Raw genomic sequence first — 25,226 nt, 5'->3', positions numbered from 1 at the left:
TTAAAAATCACTACAAGGTTACAACTTCATTCCGTCTTTTCCTTATTATTAACACTGAATCCTCCGAAGTCATCTTGGCCACTGGATTTAGTCTTGACACTTGGCACTGAGGAGTCATTTTGTTGTACAGCAACCGCTATTCACAATGTCAGCCAGTTTATGTCATACGGTTACAAAACTGCTGTCCTGTGTCTTTCAGCTTTTCTGAGTTCATGTGTCCTTCCAGAAGTTGCTCTCCTCTTACTCCACAATGACCTTACATGCTCTCAGAAACAAGAGGAAACCTGATTTCAATGAAATCCTTAGCCGTATTTTTTTTTCTTATTTTCTTATTTTTTTTTTCTTATTTACTGGGTTTGCTGTGGGAGTCCTGGCTGTGTTCCCTGTTCCAGCATCTTGCTAATGTATACCTAGGAAACAGCGGGTAATGGCTCAAGTAGTTGGCTTCCTGCCACCCATATGCAAGACCTGGATCGCGGGCCTGGCTCCCAGGCTCTGTGGGCAGTTAAGAATGAGTCAGTGGATTGAATCTTCTCTCCTCCCCCGTCTTTTGGCCTTTCAAAGTATTTGTTTTTAAAAAATGGAAATCTTGTCACATGTTAAAACAGATTTTGATGACATTATACTAAGTGAAATAAGTCACAAAAAAGCAGTGACTCTAAAATAGACAACCTCAGATGCAAAAAAGTAATGGGAGCCATCAGTTGCAGGAAGAGACACAATTACTGTTCAATAGGAATTGGTTTCTGGTCACACAAGGTGAACAAATTCTAGAGTTCTATACAAAAATGTACATATAACCAACAACACTGCACATGTAAAAATTCATTAAATTTCATACTTTATTTTAAAAATTCCTCTTTTCTATTTCTTTGAGAAGCAGTGAGTGAGAAGGAGACAAGAAGCTCTCATCCACCAATTTAGTCCCAAACAGCTAGCGCTGGGCCATGCTGAAGCCAGCAGCCAGGAACTGTTTTTCTGGGTTTCCCACATGGACATCAGGGAGCCAGCTACTTGAGTCATCATTGCTGCCCCTTGGGGTCCACAGGTAGGAGACAGGAGCTAGAACCAGGAGTTAAACAAAGGTGCTCCACTATCGATGTAGGCTTACCCACTGTGCTAAATGCCTGTACTCTTACTTTTAAATAATAAGTATGCAATTGGATGTTACAAAATCTACATATATGTGCATGCATATGTTGTTATATATAACAACGGATCAAGTGAATATATTAAATACTGTTTCTTCACAATAAAAATCAATGCCAAATGGGTCAAGTTTTGCCTTTATTTCTCTTTAACCCAGCTGCACCCTCTAGTGGGCATAGCAGTGAATAATGAACATGGAATACTGCCTTTAGAGTAAGTGTGCCCTTTCCAAATCTGTTAGCTCAGCTGATTAAAGATTAATTGCCCTATGGAAACAACACCATAAGTAGTGGCAGATGTTGCCACCAAAACCCACAAAAACAATACTTGAAATGGTACTGACGGTAGCCTTATGTCATTTGAACCATACCCTTCTCTTGTCACCATCACCTTCCTTACTCGCCAACAACAAACTGAGCCCTCCACATGTGTAGTCATCCCTACCACCACTGTTGCCCCATCACCACCAGGAGCAGAAACAGAACAGAGGAAAATCTAACATCTTTATTAGCGGGCAAGCACCTTTTCCCTGAAACGTCACACCTACTTTAAGGCATCCACGGGAGTGGGTCACCTAGAAACTTAAGTTTCCTTTCTGTGCCTTTTAGATTTAGGGGGAAATATTTTAAAAACTTTTTTTTCTCTTGTCCTCCCCCTACTTTATCCAAACTCTCTACCCAGCAGTAGCAACAACAAAGGCAAGGGAGACAAGATTGAGTGGGGGGAGCAGGGGGAAGAGAAGACACTTTGACTCAAGCTGTTCTCATACCCAGAAGCCAGAAATCCCTCACCTACACCTCCACAAACCTTGCCTCTTCCCAGCTTTGTAAACTTCACCCCACTAGTCCCTTCTAGGGGCCAGCTGGAAAGAGGCAGAGTTGAAAGAAGAAACAGTCTCGGTGTTGTGATGTTCATAATTAAGACATTATGCATGCTTTCAACATATTTTGTCTCCACATATAAACCTTTAATTCCTTTAACAAGCTCTTTGATGTGGCCAGCTTCATCCTTGCTGCGATTCCTAGAACCCTTCTTCAGGAAGGAAGTGATCCAGGAAGTGAAGGGCCCCACTGTGACTGCTTTTTTATTTTTTAAAGATTTATTTATTGCTATTGGAAAGTCTAATTTTTATAAACAGAGGGAGAGACCAAGGACGAGCTCCTCCATCTGTTGGTTCACTCCCACAACGGCCAGAGCTGAGCTGATCTGAAACCAGGAGCTTCCTCCTGGGTCAGCCACAAAGGTGCAGGACCCCAAGGCTCTTTGCTGTCCTCCACTGCCCACCCAGGCCACAGGCAGGGAGCTGAATGGGAAGTAGAGCAGCCAGGACACGAACCAGCATCCACATGGGACCCTGGCACATGGAAGGTGAGGACTTTAGCCACAAGGCTACCGTGCCAGGCCTACTGTGTCTACTTTTAAAATCCCATTTCGGAATGATAAAAATTGTGAAGTATTATCAAATGCACTCTAAGTAACAAAAGGGAAAATTAATCTACATTGTGATTTTAGCAAGGTAGGAAAAAATACTTAGACCATATAGAAAACCACTTGGGATTGGCTAGGGCCTAATGATGGTGAATTATTTACTTTGGAATTACCCTAACATCTCTATAATGTTTAGTTTTGTTTAGTATTTTGAGTCAGGACTGAGTGCTCGGCCTAATAATTGAGACACCTGTATCACTCACTGGAATACCTGGATTTGATTCCTGGCTCTGACTCCCGACTCCAGCTTCCTGCTAATGCACACTTGGGGAGGCAGTGCTAATGGTTCAAGTAACTGGGTTCCCACCACCTACATAGTGGAACTGCACTGAGTTTCTAGCCCCTGCTTACCTATAGGCATCTGTGTGTGAGTGTGTGTGTGTGTGTGTGTGTGTGTGTATGTGTGAAATACATTAATTTTTAAAAATAACAAGTGAAATTGTCTTTGATTTGTTTCTCTATTGCTATGTAACAAACCATACCAAAGTACACAAGAGTAAAAACAACTCTTTATTGTGTCTCACAGATCTGAACTGGGTGAGCTGTTCTTTAGGTCTCATGTGGAGTTTCTCAGGAGTTGCCTATGAAGTGAAGTGACCTCGGGGGCAGCTCCAAGTCATCGCTGTCTGTACTTGGTGTCATCCTCCAGCTGCACGAGACAGCTTTCTCAAAGCCTGGGACCAGAAGTCCTGAAATTTAAAATTTTTCTACGCTCTCCCACTTAGTGTATCACACACAGACCAGATGAGAGGGGCCAGAGACACAACACGTGATGGCAGGAATGACATGCAGTTGTAGTGAGGGCTGATGCTGCAGGGGACATCCTTGGAGATCAGGTATTATATTGACTTCTTAAAAAATCATAACAAAGAGTTAAACCAGTAATAAATCTTGGTCTAACTTGTGTTTCCTTACTTCACTCCTTCATTCAACATGGATGAAGCACTTCCTGTGAGGCTCCATCCCAGGTGTTGGGAACAAGACCAAGAGGGAGTTTACACTCCTCAACACTTAAGTTACAAAGAAACAACAAGCAAACACATTCAGTGTGAAGGGGTGCAGTGTTTGTAGCATAGACCGTAAGCACAGCCTGTGACACAGGCCCTATCATCTGGGCATAGGTTCTTGTCTTAGCTGTTCCACTTACGATCTGGGAAAAGCAGTAAAGACACTCCAAGCGTCTGGGACCGTGCCACCCACATGGCAGGCCGGGAGGAATCTCCTGGCTCTCAGCATTGCCCAGTCCTAACCTTTGCAGCCTCTGTGGGGTGAATCAGTGGGAGAAAAATGTCTTTGTCCTCTCTCTCTGTTACTCTTTCAGATAAAATCTTTCAAAAAGGTGAAGTGGATGAGTGACTAAGAATTATCAGAGGATCCCCTCTTGGAAATATTTGCAGATCTGAAGGAAAAGGATTTGGAAGCACAAATTTCCAAAGTCTGAAGGAATTTGTTCATTTGAAGGCACAGCCCAAAAGCCAGCAATGGTTAGGAAATAACAAGTTAGAGGAAAGATCTAGGTTAGTTACAGAGGTAATTGTGGGCGGGCTGGGTCATGAAGGGCCTTGAAAGCTAGGGTAAAAAAATTGGGTTTAATCTTGGGTAATGAGAAGCAATGCCTAGGTTTTAAATTTTTAAATATGCATTGATTTTCTTGATCAAAGGATCATCCCATTGTCACTTTAAAGAGTGGCACATATATAATTTCTTAAATGGTAGACTGGGTAACTGTAGAATATGTGGGAACGGTAAATGTGTGTTTTGCAGCCCTCTCCGTCCCTAAAGTGGAACGTGAAAGACTTGGACTTCCATGTTGGGTGACAGTGGATAAGGCTTGCAGATTCTGGGGAGTGGTTGTTGGTGAAAGCTGAAAAGGATGGCTTAGGTCAAAAGAAAGCAAGATTACTTGGAAGCCATATGAGATCATCTTTAGAATCAGGACAGCAAAGGAATGCAGTCTCCCATGTCCATGTGTTAAGCAGTGTCTGCCACAAGCAGAGAATGTTAGAACTAGAAGAGAACTTGGAGAACATGTAGTCCCATCCAGCCATAAGCCAGAGGAAGCAGAGTAAAAGAGCAGATATGGCCTGGAAAGGGGACTGGACTGGCTTGAAGTCAACAAGCTGTTGATATGACTATTCAGAACCAATAATAAAAAGTCCTAAACCACCTTCTCCACCACATGAAAAATAAATCTAGCCTTGGAGATCTTTCTTTGAAGATGGAGTTTTCTCTGATCCTCACTCAAGTCATGATAGATTGACTACAAAGCCAGTACCTAGGTTTTCACAAAGGCAAATAATAACTCATGGTAATACAAGTTAAATATTTGTTAAACATTTAAAATAAGTCCACTGCCATAAGATAGATGGAAGACGTTTTTAAAATGCTCGTGGGAGAGCCATATCTACTCATGGGACATTTATCTCCCAGAGTCTATGGGACTGCTCAGATTGGCTCACAGGTGCCTGAAACAGTGATGGAAATCATTTCATTTTGCTGAAAAAGTTCAAGCTGCTTTCTCCAGGATAGATAAGGAACTGACATTCTGCGCAGCTCTGCTAATGTTCCACTGCTTGTTCATCCATGAGTACTCCTGCACTGTGGTTTGTAGGTGGAGGAGGAGGGGATCGTCCTGTTGCTTAGCACTTCTCTGATGACCACTCCGAAGTGTGTGCACCTGCAGTCTTGCTGAAGTTTCTGTAGCTTCATGTGGCTCACCAGCATAACGCCAACAATGCTCATCCCATTGCATTGTCTGTATTTGTGTTCCACAAGCTCCCATTTCCTAGTTTCTTATGTCTCTGAAAACTTTTTCCCTCTGAGCAAACACTAAATTTTCGCACTCCTTTATGTCAGAAGGGATTGAATAGACTCTTTTCGAGGGTGTAGCAGATAAAAAAGTGTGGTGGAGTATTTAGACTTTGCTCACAAGGTACACAAAGAGCCAAGTATTAAATAAATAAAAAAAACTTTTTCAAAAAATATGAAGTTGACTCCTTATTGGTATTTTATACTAACATTTTCCACATGGTTTCTGCTCAATCAATTTCAGAACTTCATGAAAAAGCTGAGTGGTGGGTTGGGTAATAGGGTAATACAACGGGAGCCTTTTTTCCAAAGCTGACATGTGAATAAAATACCTGCAAGTCAAAGAAAGAAGCTAGTTTTACTTTTTTTTTTTTAAAGATTTATTCATTTTTATTGGAAAGGCAGATACACACAGAGGAGGAGAGACAGAGAGGAAGATCCTCTGTCCAGTGGTTCACTCTCCAAGTAGACACAATGGCTGACGCTGCACCAATCCGAAGCCAGGAGCCAGGAACCTTCTTCTGGGTCTCCCAGGTGGGTGCAGGTCTCAGTGCTCTGGGCCATCCTCGACTGCTTTCCCAGACCACAAGCAGGGAGCTTAATAGGAAGTGGAGCTGCCGGGATTTGAACTGGCACCCACATGGGATCCTGGCGCATTCAAGGCAAGGACTCTAGCACCAGGCCACGGTGCTGGGCCCAGAAGCTAGTTTTACAAGCCAGTGTTTTCACATTGGTGACAACAGTACATTCCCATTCACTGGAGTACGGTTTGGGGTGTGGGTTTCAGTCAGCATGTTGAGCCTTCAAACCTCCTCCATTTATTACCTGGAAAATCTCTGATGTGGGTGCCTTTCAGCACACTGAAGCATTTAAATAAAGGAAGTGGAGTTTATTAATAATGTACTGGTCATCAGAGCATTCATAAGAAAGCCAGGCTTGTCCTCACCACGACTTGAGCTGGGACTCCTGCTTCTTGGCGTCTTGGGCCAAGTGCGGTGGGAGCTGAAACGAAAGGCTGAGGACATGCCCAGAGAGGAGGAAGCTCCGGTCCCACAGACTCCGTAAAAGCCCATGTGAGAAGGCCTTTAGGGATCCCTCTGGATGGCTGAAGAGAATGGCTCTCAACTGTGTGAACATCATTCTTAGCTCCCACTGCCCAGGCCTCACTCAGACCACAGAAACCGTTTCTACTTGTGAGATCTGCTTGTCAATATTTTTAAGTAGTTACTCAGGTGATTCAAATGCAAAGCAAGTAGAAAATCACCTGTTCAGAACAAGAATCACATTTAGGTGTGTACCTAAATGCCCAAAAGCAACATGAATTCTGGAGGTAAGAGAGAAAGCTGACAGTGGAAGATGATGCACTTGTGTGAGTAGTGGCTGGGAGTTCCAGCCAACTGTCATCTGAGCATGTGACATCATTTTTTGCTAATGGTCTTGTGTTTTAAATGTCCACAATCAAGTCTTTAATATTGATTTGTGTGGTACATGCTGCAACATGGATGGACCTTGACAACATTATGCTAAGTGAAAGCCAGACACAAAGGGCAACATGTGGTAGGAATGCTTTTAAATAAAATGTCCAACATAGGCAAATTCACCAAGATATAGAGTCTGTGACTGATTGTCAGGAGCTAGGGTTTGGGGAAAGAATGGAATATGATTGCTTAATGGGTACTGAGTTATTATGGGGGTGATGAAAATGTTCTTCAATTACATAATGAACATTATGAAATAGATTAAAACCTCCTGAATTACACAGTTCAAAAGTTCATACTAAGTGAATTTTATCATAACAAAAGAAAAAAAAAAGGGCTGACGCTATGTTAAAGCAGGTTAACCTTTTGGCTGCAATGCCATCATCCCAAATAGGCATTGCTTCAAGTCCTGGCTGCACTTCCAATGCAGCTCCCTGCTAATGTGCCTGGAAAAGCAGCAGAAGATGGCCTAAGGCATTGGGACTACATAGTAGTCCTGGAAGAAGCTCCTGGCTCCTGGCTTCAGACCTGCCAAGCTCTAGCCATTGTGGTCATTTGGGGAGTGAATGAGAGAATGAAAGATCTCTTTCTTTATCTCTCTTCTCTGTGTGTAAATGTGCCTTCCAAATAAAAAATAAATAAAATAATGTTTTTAAAAAGAAAGTGGGGAAAGCTAGAATTGAGTTGTTTGGATACAGCCAGCAAAATAAATCCCTTAAATGGCAGCCAGAATGGAACCCATGGTGCATGGTGTGTGTGCAGGGGGCATAGGAAGGGATGAAATTCCACAAACTGGGCTCAGGTTTAAAAAAACTTTTAAGTAAGTATATAAGGAATACCTCCACATCCTTTTATGTCTCTATCCAAACTACTGACAAAGCTATGCCTGGCTGTACCCTTTTCAGTTTAAGTCAGATACAACCTGGTTTTTCCCTTAATAGGTGCTAATGCAGAGCTGTACAGCTAAGTGCACTTGGCTTCGCTAGCCTATAAATAGAAGTGTAACCCCTGAGGTGCAGAGCAGGCAGGCCGAGGAAAGCAAGTGCTGGCTGCTGCTCTTACTGTTCTGCTGCTGAGCATGAGAGAGGGGTACATGAAACATAGAAACAGAACCTAATGACAGCATTATTAATTGTTACAGTGTCTTCTCAATGACTGAGTTGAATTCACAGTACATAATTTATCACCCTTTTAATAAGATGTTACTCTAATTACAGCAGGTGAAAATTTTAACTACGTCTCTGAGATGCAGGTTGAAGAAAAAGACAGCGCAAGAGTGATGTTCTACTGTCTTCTGGCAGTGGATCTCAGAACTCCTCCAAATTCTGTTTTACTTTCTGTTGTTATCTAATCTTGTAAATGTTGGGTCACATTGCAGGTTCACATACAAATCAGAAGTGAGTGGGATTCTACTGCGGGTTACGTTCTTTATTTTTTCCTTACCTGAATTCTTCCCTGTAGTCATTCCTGATATACTCAGCCAGGGTCTTGCTGTACTGTAAGCAGCTCTTGAGGATGTAAAACTGCTGATACAACAGAATTGCTTGGCATGGACTTAGGAGCTGAAATGAAGCTGAAAGCCCCTTCACCACTTGTTTCACAATACTGGACACAAAAGGTAGCTAGACAAGGAAAATGCAATTACAGTCAGGCTGTCTGCTGCCCATGCACGCCCCCACTGCAGATGCAGCCCCATCTGCAGAATTTAGGCTGACGTTCTCACCACCTTTCTGTCAGTGTCCTTCAACTATTTCTCACCAAAAAAGGTATTCAGGACCAGGACACAGCCCAGCCGAAGACACAGACCCGAAGACAGGATTTGTAACTTCTTTAACGCCTTGCTTAGAGCAAGGCAATTAGCAGAGCAATTGACATACAGGTGCATTCAATGAGAGTGATAGTTTCTTTGCTAGATTTCTCTCACATGATCTATTTCTGCCCATCTCCTTTAGAACTAGACTGAAAATGAAGCTTCCAACACTGTTAAATCCTTTTGCCACCCTTCATGCTGACAGGCTGAATGGTCACACTGGCCACAAATTCAACTCGTTCCTCTGGAAAACCAACTCTCAAAATTGCTCAAGAAAATTTTCCGTTGTTTAGAACCTTTGGGACCCAGGATTCCCATATGTCAATTCAGATGATTTGGTCTACAAGCACAGCACAAATTAAGTCAAGGGATTGCATCTGCCCACGTGAGCTTTCATTGCTGTTAGTGACTACCTTAATGACATTCCCTGAAGTGGTCCTGACACCAGTGAGGGTCTGTGTGCTCCTGAAAGAGCCACATTTGTGGGCTCAATCTCCCAATAAGGCAACTGGCTGTTCAACTGACAGGTGTACCTCCTTGTCCCAGACAGCTTGTCATAAAAGTCATAGGTATCTGAGAGTCTAGATTCCCTAGGACAAGGACAAGTTCGTCATCATAAACAAAACAAAACAAAAAACAGATCAAATGAAGGAAGTACTGATGATCAACGGGCTGCCAGGAAACAGAACACACTACTTCATGTCAAGTCTCTATTATCAATGAAAATCTAATTTGAATATTTCCAATCAAATATATTGATTGCATATACATGAATGAATAAAAGGAACACAAGTTTGGGGTGATAAGAAGGTATTAAAGGGTAAAATCTTCATCAGAATTTATTCAGCATATATTTTATCAAAATGTATCATGCAACTAACACAACAAAGATTCTACCATGACAATTACTACAGTTTGTTGGGAGAGAAAGACACTGTATCATCATGATGAACTAGGTTATGCTGTGGTAACACACCTCCCTATGCACCATTGCTTTGCATCAAACAAAGAGTTCTTACTTGTTCACATTGTATTAGGTGGCCTACTCTTTGTAGCTTCTTAGGGCCATGGGATGGCAGAGCAAGCACCATGTGGAACACTGCCAGTTCCCACAACAGAAAGAAAAGAGGATTCTGAGTGGCATGCACTGACTCCTCTTAGAATTTCCATCAAGAGATGACACAGGCCTCTGGGAATCTCACTTGGTCAGAGAATTGTCGTCTGCTGCCCTATGAGTCGGGACTAACCAGCTGGGGAAAGGACCCGAAAATTCTTTCAGACAGATACATTCCTGTGGTTTGAATGTGTCTTCCAAATTCATGTATTGCAAATTTAATCCTCAATATAATAGTGTTGGGAGAAGGAAGCTAGAAGACTGGATTAGGTCCTCCATGATGATTCTGCCCTCATGAATGGATAGATGCCATTATTACATGGATATCCACTGGAGTGGGTTTATTATCATAAGTTAGTATATGACAAAATTGAGTTTCCCCTGCCCCATGCCTCCTACCCTTCTGCCTTCTGCAGTGGAATAGCAGGTGGTCCTTCCCTAAAGTGGTCCCTTTAACCTTGGACTTCCCATTCTCAGAATCATGAGCCAAATCAGTGTCAACCCTTTATAAATTACACATTCTGTGGTATTCTGTTATAGCAACACAAAGCATACTAGGTTAGAGGGAGTGGTAAAGGTTCTGTAATGGAGTTGGGCTAGGGGAGGGTGGAGAGGAAAGACAGGGCATCAGTATATTAGAAAGCCACACTGCCAAACAATGAGCCATAGGGCCATAACATATAGGGCATTAGATATTAAATGTGGGAGCTTAGTCTTTATTCAAAAGAAGAAGGTGCTGAGAGCTAAAGCAAAGGATTTTTTTTTACATAGCTCCCTCCAGCTGTAATTTGGAAGACAGAGCCTTTTTATATTCAAGTATTGTGTTAAGGACAAAAATGATAACAGTATGGACAAGAATGATATCTGCTAGGACAGAGTGCACAGATAACCCCAAATGTTATATGCATATTATTTAAATGAAATGCTAACCTTTTTATTTAATAATAGAGTCAGTAATTTGATATTCTGTTTTCTGCATATGCCCTAGAGTCTTTCATAAAATAAAAATCCTATTTAAAATATCATTTCAGTACCTTAATTCTCAATGCCAAGAAAATCATGTTTCAATAAAATAATGACCAAATTTACATTTTTGCTGTCTTACAGATTTGAATCTGTCACAGAAAAAAAATTTTATTAACTAAGCACAAGGGCATCTCTTTGATAGTTTGTAGGTACTTACGACAGATGGACAATTTTGTAGAAGGGACATCATCCAGTTAATTGCGAATTTTGTGGATCCCAACCCAAAATTTCCCTTGAAAATCAAGGAAAATAAACAAGTTATAATCATGAAGCTCAATTTCTATTGAAAAGGATACTTATTTTAAAATATCAATATCCTTATTAATCAAATGGTTAGAGTAAATATTTAGTTAAGCTAGATGAGCACTTAATAGCAAGAGCAGAATTTAAATGAAATCATTCCAGTTACTTATTAATATTATTTTATGTACATACTACAAGAGTACATAATCTGATGACATATAAGAAAAATGTACCTGTTGAAAGACAAGAAGTATCTCATATAAAAGTGCTGTAGCTGTATCTGTATATTTCAGGATAAGCTTCTGTAACTAGAATTTTCAAGAACAATCAATGCAAAATTATAGGCCACACCAGAAAACAATAATTTCTCTTGGTTCCTTTGAAATGCTTATACTCATCCAAAATACCTATTACGTGAGAAACCAACATACACCCCTATATTCATAGCAGCACAATCAAAAATTGCAAAAACTTGGAAGCAACCGAAATGCCCATCAACAGAAGACTGGATAAGAAAGCTATGGTTCATCTACTCCATGGAATACTACTCAGCAATTAAAAAAATGGAACGCAGTTCTTTGTGGTCAAATCAGCCCAATTGGAAACCATTATGCCAAGGGAAATGAGCCAATCCCAAAAGGTTAGATACCACATTTTTACCTTAAGATGAAAGTATGTCAATCCGACAAATAGTACCTGTAAATTGTAACATTATTTCAACCTCAAACAGCCTGTATCACATGCAATAAGATATTGTGATATAATCGATGAACCATCAATCAACGGGAGTCAGACTGCTTATGATCTACATCAAAGAACTGTAAATTCTGATATACTTTTAATACCCTATGTTATTCCATAATGGGGTGGGAGAGCAGAGAAATCTTCCACCTCCTTAGAAGGTCTGAGGAAGACGTTAAGTATAACTTATCAAGAATATAACAGGTAACTTATAGATACAGGCTCGAATCAGCTCAAGGAAAAAAGTGATACATTTTCTCACAAAACATGCTTTCTAGGTGGTCTGATACTTCTAATGGTTTAGTACAGTCTTTAAAAAGCACATGTCTCCCAGTGAGGGTTTTCACTCTAGACCTTTAAAACAGTGGTTTTATGCATCAGACATCTATGAAATTACATATACATCAATATTGTATTCAGAGACAGACATAAACAGATTTACCTGCTTTATTAAAATTATAATTATTTTCTATGCAAGCATATGTAGCTTAAAATCATATCTCTCTGTGTGTATCTTAATCGTAAAATGGATGTGCTGGTAATAGTAATGACGTAAAAGTTACCTAAGTTTTTAGGTTAATGACAAAATATCTACTCTTTGATTTACTTATATTCTGTATGCTACAATGTCATGGTCCACATTAAAAGGCAGCTAGCTAAAATGCATGAATAATCAATTTGGCCTGCCATCAAAACTGTCATCTTACCTCAGCATCAAAAGGCATTTCAACTGAAGTCAAATTAGCCGACTGGACATCAAACTCAGAACAAGCTTTTGGAATCTGAGGCTTGCTAATCAAAATCACCAAGAGATTAAATAGTGTTCCCCTGAAAGAAAATAAATAAAAAGCAATTAATGAGCAAAGCTGTAAAATGAAAAACTGAAGTTTAGCTTGCAGACAATGAGCTTAATTATATTAAACACACACACACAAAGAAGGTAGGCATTTGGCAGCAGTGAATTTACCACTGAGGATACCCGCCTCCTGGGTTAGAGTTCCTGAGTGCATGACCAGGCTCTGCTCCCAATTCCAGCTTCATGTTAACGCACACCTTGGGAAGCAGCAGGTGGGGGTTCAAGCATTTGGATCCTTGCTAGCCACATCAGACACCCACAATGGACCCCCAATTCCTGCCTTGGCCTGATTCTGCCCTGGATATTGTCATTTAGGAGCGAAATAATAGATAGGAGTTCTCTCTCTCTCTCTGCTTTTTAAACAAATAAAGTATGAAGGATGATAGACCATTTTTACTGAACTTTTGGACAATTGTACATAAATATCTAGAGATGAGAAATGTCAATGAAAATTCGATTTCTAACTCTTTGGAATCAGCCAAAGTTTATTTCTAGGAGTTCAGATAGATTGTAAAGCTTAGACAATCTTGATTTTAGGGAGATTTGGATGACTTCAGTTAAAGCAGTATTTCCAATAAGGCTTTTTAGAAATTACTAATTGCGGCCAATGTTATCATCAAAATATATTCTGTGGTCAAAGTAGCTTAGGGAAGCACATGGTTAATGCAGGTTCATTGTGAATCTTCACCCCAGGACTTTTCCAGAAACCCTCCTATGCTAACTGTCCTGTGTAGGTCTCCAGGACAATGAAACAGTGTACAACATTTTAAAAAGTTTTTTTATGTGCAAAAATTGCATGTATTTATAGTTTGCCATATGATGTTTGAAATGTTTGTTATGGAATTGGCTAATTAGCATGAATTATTCATATATGATTTTTTGGTAGTGAGAACATTTAACATCTGCTCTTGGGTGATTTTCATGTCTGCAGTACAGTGTTACTGATTACAAATGCCATGTTATGCAACAGATCTCTTGGACTTGATCCTGTCTAACTGAAACTTGTATCCTTGGGCCAGGACCTTCCCATTCCACCCACACTCAGGCAGCTGCCATTCTTACTTCATGTGGGTTTGATACTTTTTGGAGTCTATATTTCGGTGAGATTGTGTAGTATTAGCCTTCTATACATAGCTTATTTCATTTAGCGTATTATCCTCCAAATTAAAATATTTTGTCACCCATGATTTCCTAATATTTAAAGGCTGCATAATATTCCATCTACATTGATCACATGTTCTTTAATCATTCACCTACTGATGAGCTCTTAGGTTGATTCCACCTCCTGGCTGTCATGAATAATGTGCAGCACTTCCTAAAAATGCTCTGAAACAGGGGTTTTCTTTTTTCTTGTGTGCTTAAGATTTTTTTTAGGCTTATCTATTTCTTTGAAAGAGTTACAAAGAGAGGGGGGTCTTTTGGCTGGGTCACTCCCTAGAGAGTCACAAGAGCTAAGCCAAAGCCAGGAGCCAAGGAGCCTCTTACAGGCTTCCCGCTTGTGAGGCAGGGGTCCAAACACTTGGACCATTTTCCAGTACATTCCTCAGGCTATCAGCAGGGAGCTGGATCACAAATGGAGCAGCCAAGACTTGAAGTGGCACCATAGTGGATGCCAGTGTCACAGGCAGCATTACACTCCAACACCGGCACCTTCAGAACCCTTTATTAAAAGAGCATTTCAAGGGTTTACTGTTCTGCTGAATATCATTAGCTATTAGTTAATAAAAACAAGCATTAAACCACAGGTTTTTGGCTTTGAAATGCAGTGTACTGTCCACGAACTTAAGGAACAAATCACTAAAATGTCATCGCATATCTGAATAATATGCTCTACCATTTGAAAAGACAAAACAAAAATCATAACCAAACTGTGCAGCTGAGATGAGTTAGTGGCATCATCTTCATATGTCAAGTACACCTCCTGATGTTTGGGAAGCAGCAAACAGACTGCAGGAGAAACCAACTGCCTAATTGAAGACAGTATCTGAAAAGGCTCCAAGGGCAGTCCCCCAAAAGACCAATATCATGTTTTCTCTGATCTGCAGTAACTAATACACGGAGTACAAAAAATGCAGCCAATATGAGCAAGATGGACATTTTGAGATTTGATTATTGTCTCTAACCTTGTTTATACTCCTGAGGAACACAGGGTTTGTTTGTTTTCTGCTTGCTATGTGTTGAAATCTTTATGCCTGTGATTCCAAAGTGAAATAAAAATATGCAACTGTAAACATTAAAAAAAGGAGGGAGGAGGCTGCTAGGGGACTGAGGACAGACGGGGTGAAAAAATATCACTATGCTCTTAAACCAGCACTGTGAAATGTGTGAGATTTGTTCACTTTTTATAAATAAAATAATTATTTAAAATGACTATACCAAAATACTCTACACTCATAAGCATCCCTTTCGTAATGAAACAAAAGAAACTATAAACTGTCCTAGTTTAAGTAAAATGTGAGGACCAAAATTCTACTAGAAATACAATTCCATTCCTTTTTCTAACTAAAAAGCTAGTGTAGAAAACTTGCTCATTATCTGCCAAAAAAGCACCATATCCATTCATTTCTCAATAAAGCAATCCATATTGTACTGAATATTTGTTCAGGCTATTTTAAAAGGCCAACTTTGCTTTTGAACACCCTCCCAAAATCAATAGAGTGCTCCTTTTAGATGCTTTTCCTGATAGTAAGTTTGAAGTGACATTCTATTCACTGTGATATTTAATTATAGTCTTTTATGTTCAGGAACAGCTTCTTTTCAAAGCTAAGGTCACTTTTTGTGACAATTCATGAATTCAAGCATAACTGTACTAAAATATGAAAGGATATGGCATACTTCAAGAAGAATACAGCAGGGCCCCACGACGTGGCCTAGCGGCTGAGGTCCTCGCCTTGAACGCGCCGGGATCCCAAGTGGGCGCCAGTTCTAGTCCCAGGAGCTCCACTTCCCATTCAGCTCCCTGCTTGCGGCCTGGGAAAGCAGTCGAAGCTTTGGGACCCTGCACCTGTGTGGGATACCTGGCTTTGGATCGGCATAGCATTGGCTGTTGTGCTCACTTGGGGAGTAAATCATTGGATGGAGGATCTTCCTCTCTGTCTCTTCTCCTCTCTGTATATCTGACTTTCCAATAAAAATAAATAAATCTTTAAAAAAAAGAAGAAGAATGCAGCAAAGAGGGTTGAACTAATAAAACCTCAGCTCATGTAAATAACAAAGAGAGGAATGTTAAAATGAGTAACTCCTTTTATATTTACTCAAAGGGAATTTAATTTGAAATTCCTGCCAACTCACTTAATTCAAAACCCATTAAGTCAATAACGGATAGAAATCATTTTAATCAAAATGGTAGTTTCATCCTGAAAATGTTGACTTACTGTAGGACTGACTTCTCAGCTTTAACAAGTCACAATCACTCAACACTTTGTTGTTCAGTTGTTATTACTGCCAACATTTGAATTTTTAACACATTATAATATCTTTTGAAACACCTACTTTGAAGGACAAACTCACAGTTTCTCACAAGCCAATGAATGATATTGTTATAAACTTCTAACATGACTTCCAAGATTCCCAACTCCCTGTTATACATACCCTACATAAATTCCTTTTCTGTAAGTATGGGCTAGGCCTGTGACAATATTTCACTACCTGTAAATATGATTAAGGCCTTCAGTTAGTTATTTTTGAGGTTAGCTAAGGCAGATTATCCTACGTGGGCAGGATCTAATTAAGGAGCCCTGTGAAAGAATGATTAGTCCTCGCCTGGACTCATAATGCTCCTGCTAAGAAATAAGCTAGCATGGATCCTGCAGCTCAAAGGAAATTATTTGCACCAACAATCACTCAAATGAGCTTAGACAAGAACCCCATGACTCAGACAAGACTGTAGCTCCAGCTAACACCTTGCTTGAAGCCTTATGAAACCCTGATTAGAGGGTTCAATTAAGCCAAGTCCAGATCCCTGGTCCAGAAAAACTGTGAGTTAATAAATGTACATTGTTTTAGCCACTACACTTGTGATAGTTTCATAGAAAAAAAAAATACTACCATCACTATAGTAGAACTTCACTGTGTTTTTTAACTCAATTGTATGACTTGACCTGATGCTGACCAAACTTGGCTAAAAACAGTCACTACTGCAGCAATTCAATATTCTTGTACTGAAGGAGAAGTCATATTGGGTCCAGCAATGTGGCATAGTAGTCTAAGCTTCCTCCTGTGGTGCTGGAATCCCATATGAGTACCAATTAATGTCCCGGCTGCTCCACTTCCAATCCAGTTCATGGCCTGGTAAAGCAGTGGAGGATGGCCCAAGTCATCCTGCAGAGAGGCTTAGCCCTAGCCATAGCAGCCATTTGAACACTGAACCAATGGATGGAAGACCTCTCTGTAACTCTGCCTTTCAAATAAAAATGAAATAAATCTTTTCACAAAGCAACACTTTGCAACAAAGTTAAGAGTGGTTTTATTTTCAACTTGATCTAAAAAGGTAGAAGGGAAAAAAAGTAACAAAACCTAATAGTTTCAGTGAGTACGAAGGTGAAAAAATATAAAATTTAGTCTTCAGTCTTCATTTGGGAGATGGGGGAAATGGCAGTACTACCAACTATATAAAGAAGTAGGACCTAGCACATTAGCCTAGTGGCTAAAGTCTTCGCCTTGCACATGCAAGAATCCCACATGGGCATCAGTTCTAATCCCAGCAGCCCTGCTTCCCATCCAGCTCCCTGCTTGTGGCCTGGGAAAGCAATCAAAGACGGCCCAACGCCTTGGGACTCTGTACCCATGTGGGAGACCCAGAAGAGACTCCAGGCTCCTGGCTCTTGGTTTCGGATTGGCTCAGCTCCAACCGTTGCGCTCATTTGGGGAGTGAATCAATGGATGGAAGATCTTCCTCTCTGTCTCTCCTCCTCTCTATATATCTGACTTTCCAGTAAAATAAAATAAATACTTATTTTTAAAAAAAAGAAGTAGGCAGAGGACATAATAGAGCATATTGTCCTTGTTTGCTTATAAAAGTGACCAATGAGCTATAGCCTGCTGGTCTAATTCAGTCCATAGCCCATTTTGGTACACAAAGCATTACTGGAACATAGCTGTGCCCATGAATTTATGCACTGAAGATTTCTTTTATGCTACAATGACCAAGGAAGTGCAAAGAGGCTATGCAGCTTAAAAAGCCAAAGCCATCTGCTGTATGACCCTTTATGTACATCTTGCCCACTAATGCTATAAAGCATACTTCACCCATAGTCCCTGGCACACAGCAAGTTGCTTAAGAAGTATTAATGAATATTATCATTATCTTTAAAGGTCTTTAATAAATAGCCTTGGAGAAATGTTACTAAAAATTCTTATTCCTTCCCCCTTGGTTCAGGTGCTTTAGAGTCTATACCTTCATCATTCTACTTCTAATACTGTGAAGTTATGTAAATAATTGAAGAGGATAGAGAAATATTAAGATATTAGCCTTGGACAAAGTTGTACAAATATGTATTAAAGAACAAGCAGATGATGCAAAGCATGCAAACACAGGCTTTCTGTAGTAAACACGCCACTGTCCCCCACTAAACATTTCTCTTTCCTGTTGAGGCAGGTGCCCTCAGCACCATCCAAAGTCTAGCAACACTGAGAGCCAGCCAGCTGGGCACATTTCCTGCTCTACTGAGTACTGACCCGCAGAACAGGGCAGAAGGGTCATATGTGTTGATTCAGAAGGATACATGTTTGTCCTCTGCCTCTCTGCTTCCCCCATAGTGTAATGGAGGCATGAAGAGCAGCCAGCTCTACCGCAAGCACAAAGACAGCAGGGCAGAAGGCACAAGAGCTAGCTGGCTGAGCCTTTGGAAGGAAGCTTGCCTGTCTCCTCTGGACTGTACACGAGAAAGATACCAATTGCAGGCTTCTTGGCACTGCATGCTTTAAAAGTGCCGTATTCTATATGCTAATAAATCTGCAGGTCATTCATTCCAAGATCACATAGTGAGTCATGGACTGTATATATGACGGTGCTCTCATAAGATTATCATGAAGGTGGGTCTGGCGCAATGGCTCAGTGGCTAAAACATCTCCTTGTATGTACCAGGATCCCTTATGGGTGCCAGTTCATGCGCGAGCTGCTCCATTTCCCATCCAGCTCCCTGCTTACGGCCTGGGAAAGCAGTCGAGGATGGCCCAAAGCCTTGGTACCCTGCACCTGGAGTCCCAGAAGAAGCTCCTTGCTCCCGGCTTTGGATTGGCTCAGCTGTGGTGATTACGGCCACTTGGGGAGTAAACCAGCTGACAGATGTTTCTCTCTGTCTCTCCTTCTCTCTATAAATCCAACTTTCCAAGAAAATTTAATAAATCTTTAAGAAAGTATAATGAAGCTGAAAATTTCCTGTCCTCTAATGACAATGTAGCCCCCCTCACACTGTAGCACCACACATTATCCACATTTGTCTCAACTTGTGTTGTTATATAAAACATACTGCATACAATTATGTGCAAAAATTCTGTGGGAAAATGGAATGAAAAGATACTATGTTAGTGTAAAAAATGTGTACAGAATATTTTTATAATACACATTTTAACATTTTGAAGAGAACTTGTGTGCCTGAATTTCAAAAGTGTTTGGCACCAGGCCTGGTGCAGTGGCCTAGAGGCTAGCTAGGCCCAAAGCCGTGGGACACTGCACCCACGTGGGAGACCCAAAAGAGGTTCCTGGCTCCTGGCTTCAGATTGGCTCAGATCCAGCCACTGTGACTGCTTGGGGAGTGAACCAGCAGACAGAAGATCTTCCTCTCTGTCTTTCCTCATCTCCATATATCTGACTTTCCAATAAAAATAAAATAAATATTTTAAAAGGTTTGGAATCACAGTAAACTTATCTTTTGATTCAACTTTTGCATGGACTTTTGGAAATACTTGTGTGTGTGTGTGTGTGTGTGTGTGTATACCTACAACCTAGGTATACTTCAATTGCCCATCTAGGGTAGTGTAGGTTTACTTTGTGATATTTTTACAATGATGACATTGCCTAACAATACATTTTTCAGAATGTGTCTGCATCCCTAAGCAACACCTGACTTTACGTAGTAATTGAGGCTATATAACCCCTGCCTTTGCACTGTAATTTTCCTGTTGTGTAAATGTAACTGTACTCTGGAACATTCTAGCAGAGACCCCGTGGTTTTTACTGTAGGATGGGCCATTGGCCTTTTTCAGGTTCACCAGATTAGGAACAAATATGAAATTGTGGTAAGAAAAATCTCTGTACCCTTAACCATCCAGAGGAACAGACAGGACCCAGCAGGTGCCAATTACACGACCATCACAGAGGAAGTAAAGAGGAGACAAAAGAGCACATTATACTTTCAGAGGAGTGAACAGAAAAGTGACAGATTCGAGTTCTGAAAAGCATTCAACAAGAGTGGTTAATGAGTTTCAACTACAAGGTTCCAGTATCTTCTCAAACACTTTACTTCTTAGCTGTTAGTGTGTTCAGCCGGGATGACTCAGTTTCTGTTTCTCTGAACATCTGTCCCAGGGTCTGAAGAATTTCAATGCAAGCCCTAGTAAACAAAGAGAAAAGAAATAAAGGAATGGCATGACTTCACTAAATGTTCGGAATCCCACAAACATAGTTAAGCCTTGCTAGCACTGCTTTCAAAGATCCATATTGAAAAAAGTATAGGCAGGAGAGTCTGTGCATCAAACTGCCAACATTACTTGAGTGCCTAGTCTGCAATTCCTATAGTGTGAGCACTCAAAAATAGTTGTTGAATGAAAAAATGGCTGAATGGCAGGATTAAGTAATTTCCATGTTTTTTAGTATTTTTCAAGTGTTTTCAGGATAATTACACTATTTTACAAGTATTTTTAAATTTTTAAACTTTTTTCAAATAAGGTTCTACTTGGTATAAAATATCAATGGTAAGAGCAGGTGTTTGCCTTAGAAGCTAAGGACACCTGCATACAACACGGGAGCAGTCAGATTTGACTGCTAGCTCTGCTTCCCATTCCAGTTTCCTGCTAACACACATCCCAGGGGATAGCAGGTGGTGATTCAAGTACTTGGTTCCTCACTACTTGAGTGGGAGGTTGGATTGAGTTCTTGGTTCTTGGCTTCCACCTGGCCCTGACCTGGCTGCTGCAAGCATTTTGAAAATGACAGCATATAGGAGCTCTCTCTCTCAAATAAGTTAATTTTTAACTCTCAAAGGTTAAAAACAGGAATACAACGAAAGTTATCTTTCCTCCAGACACCCATTTTCTCTCATTAAAATCAGAACAAAGTGAGTGCTATTTTTAAAAATGCATGTGGAACAAAACTTGCAGCACCATTAATCATTGATACAGCACATATTTTGTCTAGTGCCTTCAATTTTTCTTTAACACCCTGAAGGCAGGCTGTACACATAATTATCTGGTTCATACTTACGCCAACTCATCAGCCCTTTGGCTTTTATTGTGATGTGCGTTCTTGTCCCTAGACTCTGGCAAGTACTCTTGAAGTTTGTTCACTAGGAAATAGAAAAGGTCACTGGTCTGTGAAAGCAAGTGGGAAAAAAAGATGGAAATAAAAAGTTCAGTTGTTAAAAGTTTCTATCTTTACATTAAAATATGAAAAAAAATATAAGATTTATTCCTTAATTAAAACCAGCATTGCCCCCATTGACATCATACTGTATACATAGAACTAGCAGATCACCATCCTGGTGAACAGAAACAGAATTAGGGAGTGATATTGGGGGATTTTTTTAAAGTCTGGCTTGACTATTAATACTTAGGATCTTTCTAGAAATAGGTTTGTAATTTTCTTCTAGAAATAAGTTTGTATTTTCATGCAAGTCACTGTTTCCTGGAAAATAGGGCTACTATATTATATATATATTATATTATATTATATATATTATATATATCTATATCTCCTGTGCTTCCATAATAATTTATTCTTTCTAAGGATAAAAGAAAAAACAATGGATAGAAATACTGTCATTTAAAACACATTAACACAAAAACACACGTATGGTATAGACTGTAACAACTGTGCATGATACAAACATTTCCCGCAATGCCGCAGAAATGTAGATTGCCATTTCAGTCTAAATAAACACAAACTTAAGAGCCAGAGAACTGATATTTTTTGTGCTCCTATTCAGGCTCATGAGACAAACTGAGCATGGTGATAAGTACTGGCCCATGAAATCGGGCAGTTGGTACCAATGAGAAATGGAGTTGCTTTGCTTTTCTGTTTCTCTGAGTTCATTGTTTGTCTCAGACTTCTGATGACTAGTGACAACCCAGACTCTTTGCCTAGGCCAGCTTCTGTGTGGTCCTATTTAGGCAGTATGCCACCAGAAGAGGCTGAGGATAGTGATGAAGGAGGTATCCCATGCACTTGCTAAAGTGCTTGGGTTTAACTAGAATCTGAAAAATTAGCACTGTGCTGTGGTTTTATGAACTGACTAGAACCAGGTCCGTTGAGTTCAAATCCTAGTACTGACTACTAGTTAGCTGGATGATTTCTGGCAAATTATATTCCCTATGACTCAGTTTCTTCAGCTCCAAAATGGAGTTCATAATATCATTCCTATAATTTAGATAGTATTGGAAGTGGGCATTTGACCCAACAGTTAAGTCGCCATGCCTACATTCCATGTTGGAGTGCCTGGTGGGAGGCAGCAAAGATGTCCCTAAAGTACCTTGGGACCTTGGCACCCACATGGGAAACCTGTCTGTGTTCCAGGATCCTCACTTCAGATTGACCCAGCACTGGCTAGTGTGCTTATCAGAGTGAATCTGCAAATGAAGATCTCCCTCTGTTCTCTGTCTCTCTGCCTTTTAAATAAAATTTAAATAACTGAGAGGCCACGGCAGGCTAATCAGCCTGCTAGCACCAGTATCTCCTATGGGCACCAGTTCATGTCCCAGCCGTCCACTTTGTTTCTCCTTCTCTTGTGCATGCAAAATCTGCCCTCAAATAAAAAGATAAATTAAAAAAATAGTACAGTATTTTAAGGCTTGATTAATGCTTTTCACATAAGTACCAGACACTATTATGATCTCCCACCTGCTCAGTGACTTGGGAATTTTCACTCTTAAAGTGTCATTGGGAAAATTTAAGGTGGCTGAGCAGGAAAAAACACTGCTTATTCTAACAGGAAAATAACTGAAGAAAAAGGGGAAGAACTACATTCCCCTGGCACAATTGGAGAAAAGTTTGCAGTGGAAATTGTGCAGAAAGAAGACAAGTGCCACACAGTAGTGGAGATGGTACAATTTCACTGTTGTAAGACACCACCAGCAACTCTCACAGCTGGAGTAGACACCATCCTCTTGGAGCGAGGTGAGAGGAAGCCTGTGCCATGGATGATCTTGCTTGAAGGAGAACCTTGTGGTATCCACTGACTTTCAGGCCAGCCTTATCCACTGATGAGGGTCAGGGTGCCCTTGTAACCCCATGAATGGAAGGCACATTGCATTCCTTCCCTCCTGCCACAAAAGCTAACTTTGCAGTTTTGTTGTGAATTACAGAGCATGAACACAAGGCTATCAGGTCTGAAAGTCACAGAGAGGTAAGGACCTTGGAGTATCCACCTAAGTATGGGAAGACCACAAACAGGAGATTTTCATGGGCCTTTTCCCTGCTCCATTCACTGTGGGTTTGGACTTCTGATGATCCTCTATTTCAGTCAATTTAAGGGTATCCCTTTAAAGAATGGCTGCAGTATTTTCTTTAAAAAAAGATTTATTTTATTTTTTATTGGAAAGTCAGATATACAGAGAGGAGGAGAGACAGAGAAGAAGATCTTTCGTCTGATGATTCACTCCCCAAGTGACCGCAACAGCTGGAGCTGCACCGATCCAAAGCCAGGAGCCCGGAGCCTCTTCCTGGTCTTCCACATGGGTGTAGAATCCCAAGGTTTTGGGCCATGCTCAACTGCTTTCTCAGGCCACAAGCAGGGAGCTGGATGGGAAGCAGGGTTGCCGGGATTAGAACCAATACCCGGTTGCAGTATTTTCAAGTGTGAAACAAAACCTCCTTGTCTCTATTTTATTCTATTACTTAATTTATTTTATTTAGTGCTTTTATTTCATTTCATTTTTAACATTGTTGACATCTTTGTGAGGGATTTATGGATCTCCATTTGGGGGGGGGGGTTTGAGGCCTAGAGGAAGGTAGGTAGGGCAAATACTTGATTTTTTTCTCATGTGTCCACAAGGAAGAGAGGGGAGGGGGTCACTTCTTGCTGTCAAACTACATCAGCACCCAGGGATGGAGACAGTCATTTGATTACACCCGAGAGCATAATCACATATCCAAATATAGACAAGAGTATTCCAAGGGTGTTACTTGAGTGGATTTGACAGTTCTGAGATATCATCAGCTTTGTTGCACCAGGATTGAAAGAATTTTTCCAAGGTCTATTGGCTAACCAGTTCCACCTTACTGTATCCAAAGACCCAGGAAAACATTGCAAAGTTTGGCCAGGAGACTGGTCCAACCTGTTTTGCTTTCCATCCTCTGCTGTCCTAGATTTCATGTCCCCTGTGTGTATTTGGGCATGCACAATAACCAGCAATTGAGGAGGCTCAGTCTCAACATATTCATTCCAAGACTGGTCCACATAAATTGTGATTTCACTGTGGCTGGAGTTTGAGTCCAACATTCTAGTTGGGAAGTCCCCAGGAAACTTCATCTGGGATGATCTCAGACTTGATTTTCATGTGCACCAGCCAGTGCAGGGTCAGGTTTGGTCTACTGCTTGCACTAACCAATGTATATATTGGTAGATACAGCTGCCTGGTCAGTTCCATCCCTAGTCCCATCTCTTACACAAACTGATGGGTGCTACAGCTTAACCCAGCCCACCAGAGGCATAGTCTTCACAAACATCAGTGGGTGCCACTGCCTAGCTGGGGTGATTCCCTATAGTCCCTATTGGGCATACCCCCATCCTTGGTTTTAGCATGTGCTGATAGGTGATGCAGCCTAGCCAGGTCTGACTTGTATCCCATCTGGCTCTTATGCACATCCATTGGTGCTGCAGCTTACAATAGCCTGACCTGCCCCCAGACCCAGTCCACACTAATGCCAACAGACGCTGCTGCCTTGACCAGTCTGGTTTGGCTACAGCCCTGGCTCTCATGCTCACCAGCAGGAGCTTCAGCCCAACAGGAGAGTTTCCACAGTTGCCCTAGCAGCCAAGGCAAGGCTTCTAAGGACCTTCAATTGGACCACTGTGCTCAAAACCCAAGCTCAGGGAATATCACAAAGGACATTTGGTCTGAACCTGAAGCACATGTTGCAGGTCTGGACCACCTTTGTTGCTTACTCCCATGCAAGAATGGAAAGCATAACCAGATGCACACAAAAGACAAGATGGCCAACTCTCCTAAGACAACAGAATACTTTGAGTACCTCATAAAAAGATGGAAACCAGAACAGGCTGAATGACACTCCTCGCCAGGCTTTATAGCAAGCACTGAGGCCTATGGATACACTGAGGTAAACATAAACAGCCAATA

The 25,226-nt window shown here is 40.9% G+C and overlaps 1 protein-coding gene across 1 annotated transcript in view; it reads right to left on the bottom strand.

Annotated features, from left to right (window-relative positions):
- Positions 1-5,650: 5,650 nt before the first annotated feature.
- Positions 5,651-25,226, bottom strand: part of CUNH12orf56 (chromosome unknown C12orf56 homolog) — a 72,054-nt gene continuing 52,478 nt past the window's right edge. The window contains exons 7-13 of the mRNA XM_040982494.1: positions 21,136-21,242; positions 20,177-20,266; positions 12,565-12,685; positions 11,350-11,424; positions 11,031-11,105; positions 8,367-8,545; positions 5,651-5,777 (exon numbers count right to left, since the gene is read on the bottom strand). Of these exons, the coding sequence (XP_040838428.1) occupies positions 5,651-5,777; positions 8,367-8,545; positions 11,031-11,105; positions 11,350-11,424; positions 12,565-12,685; positions 20,177-20,266; positions 21,136-21,242 (774 nt within the window). The remainder of the gene's footprint in view (positions 5,778-8,366; positions 8,546-11,030; positions 11,106-11,349; positions 11,425-12,564; positions 12,686-20,176; positions 20,267-21,135; positions 21,243-25,226) is intronic.

The sequence above is a fragment of the Ochotona curzoniae genome, unplaced genomic scaffold (assembly GCF_017591425.1).
Source record: "Ochotona curzoniae isolate NIBS_2020 unplaced genomic scaffold, NIBS_Ocur_1.0 contig_1014, whole genome shotgun sequence".
Classification (NCBI taxonomy): domain Eukaryota; kingdom Metazoa; phylum Chordata; class Mammalia; order Lagomorpha; family Ochotonidae; genus Ochotona; species Ochotona curzoniae.
The sequence above is the reverse complement of the archived record's forward strand: the minus strand, read 5'-3'. Positions and strand labels throughout refer to the sequence as shown.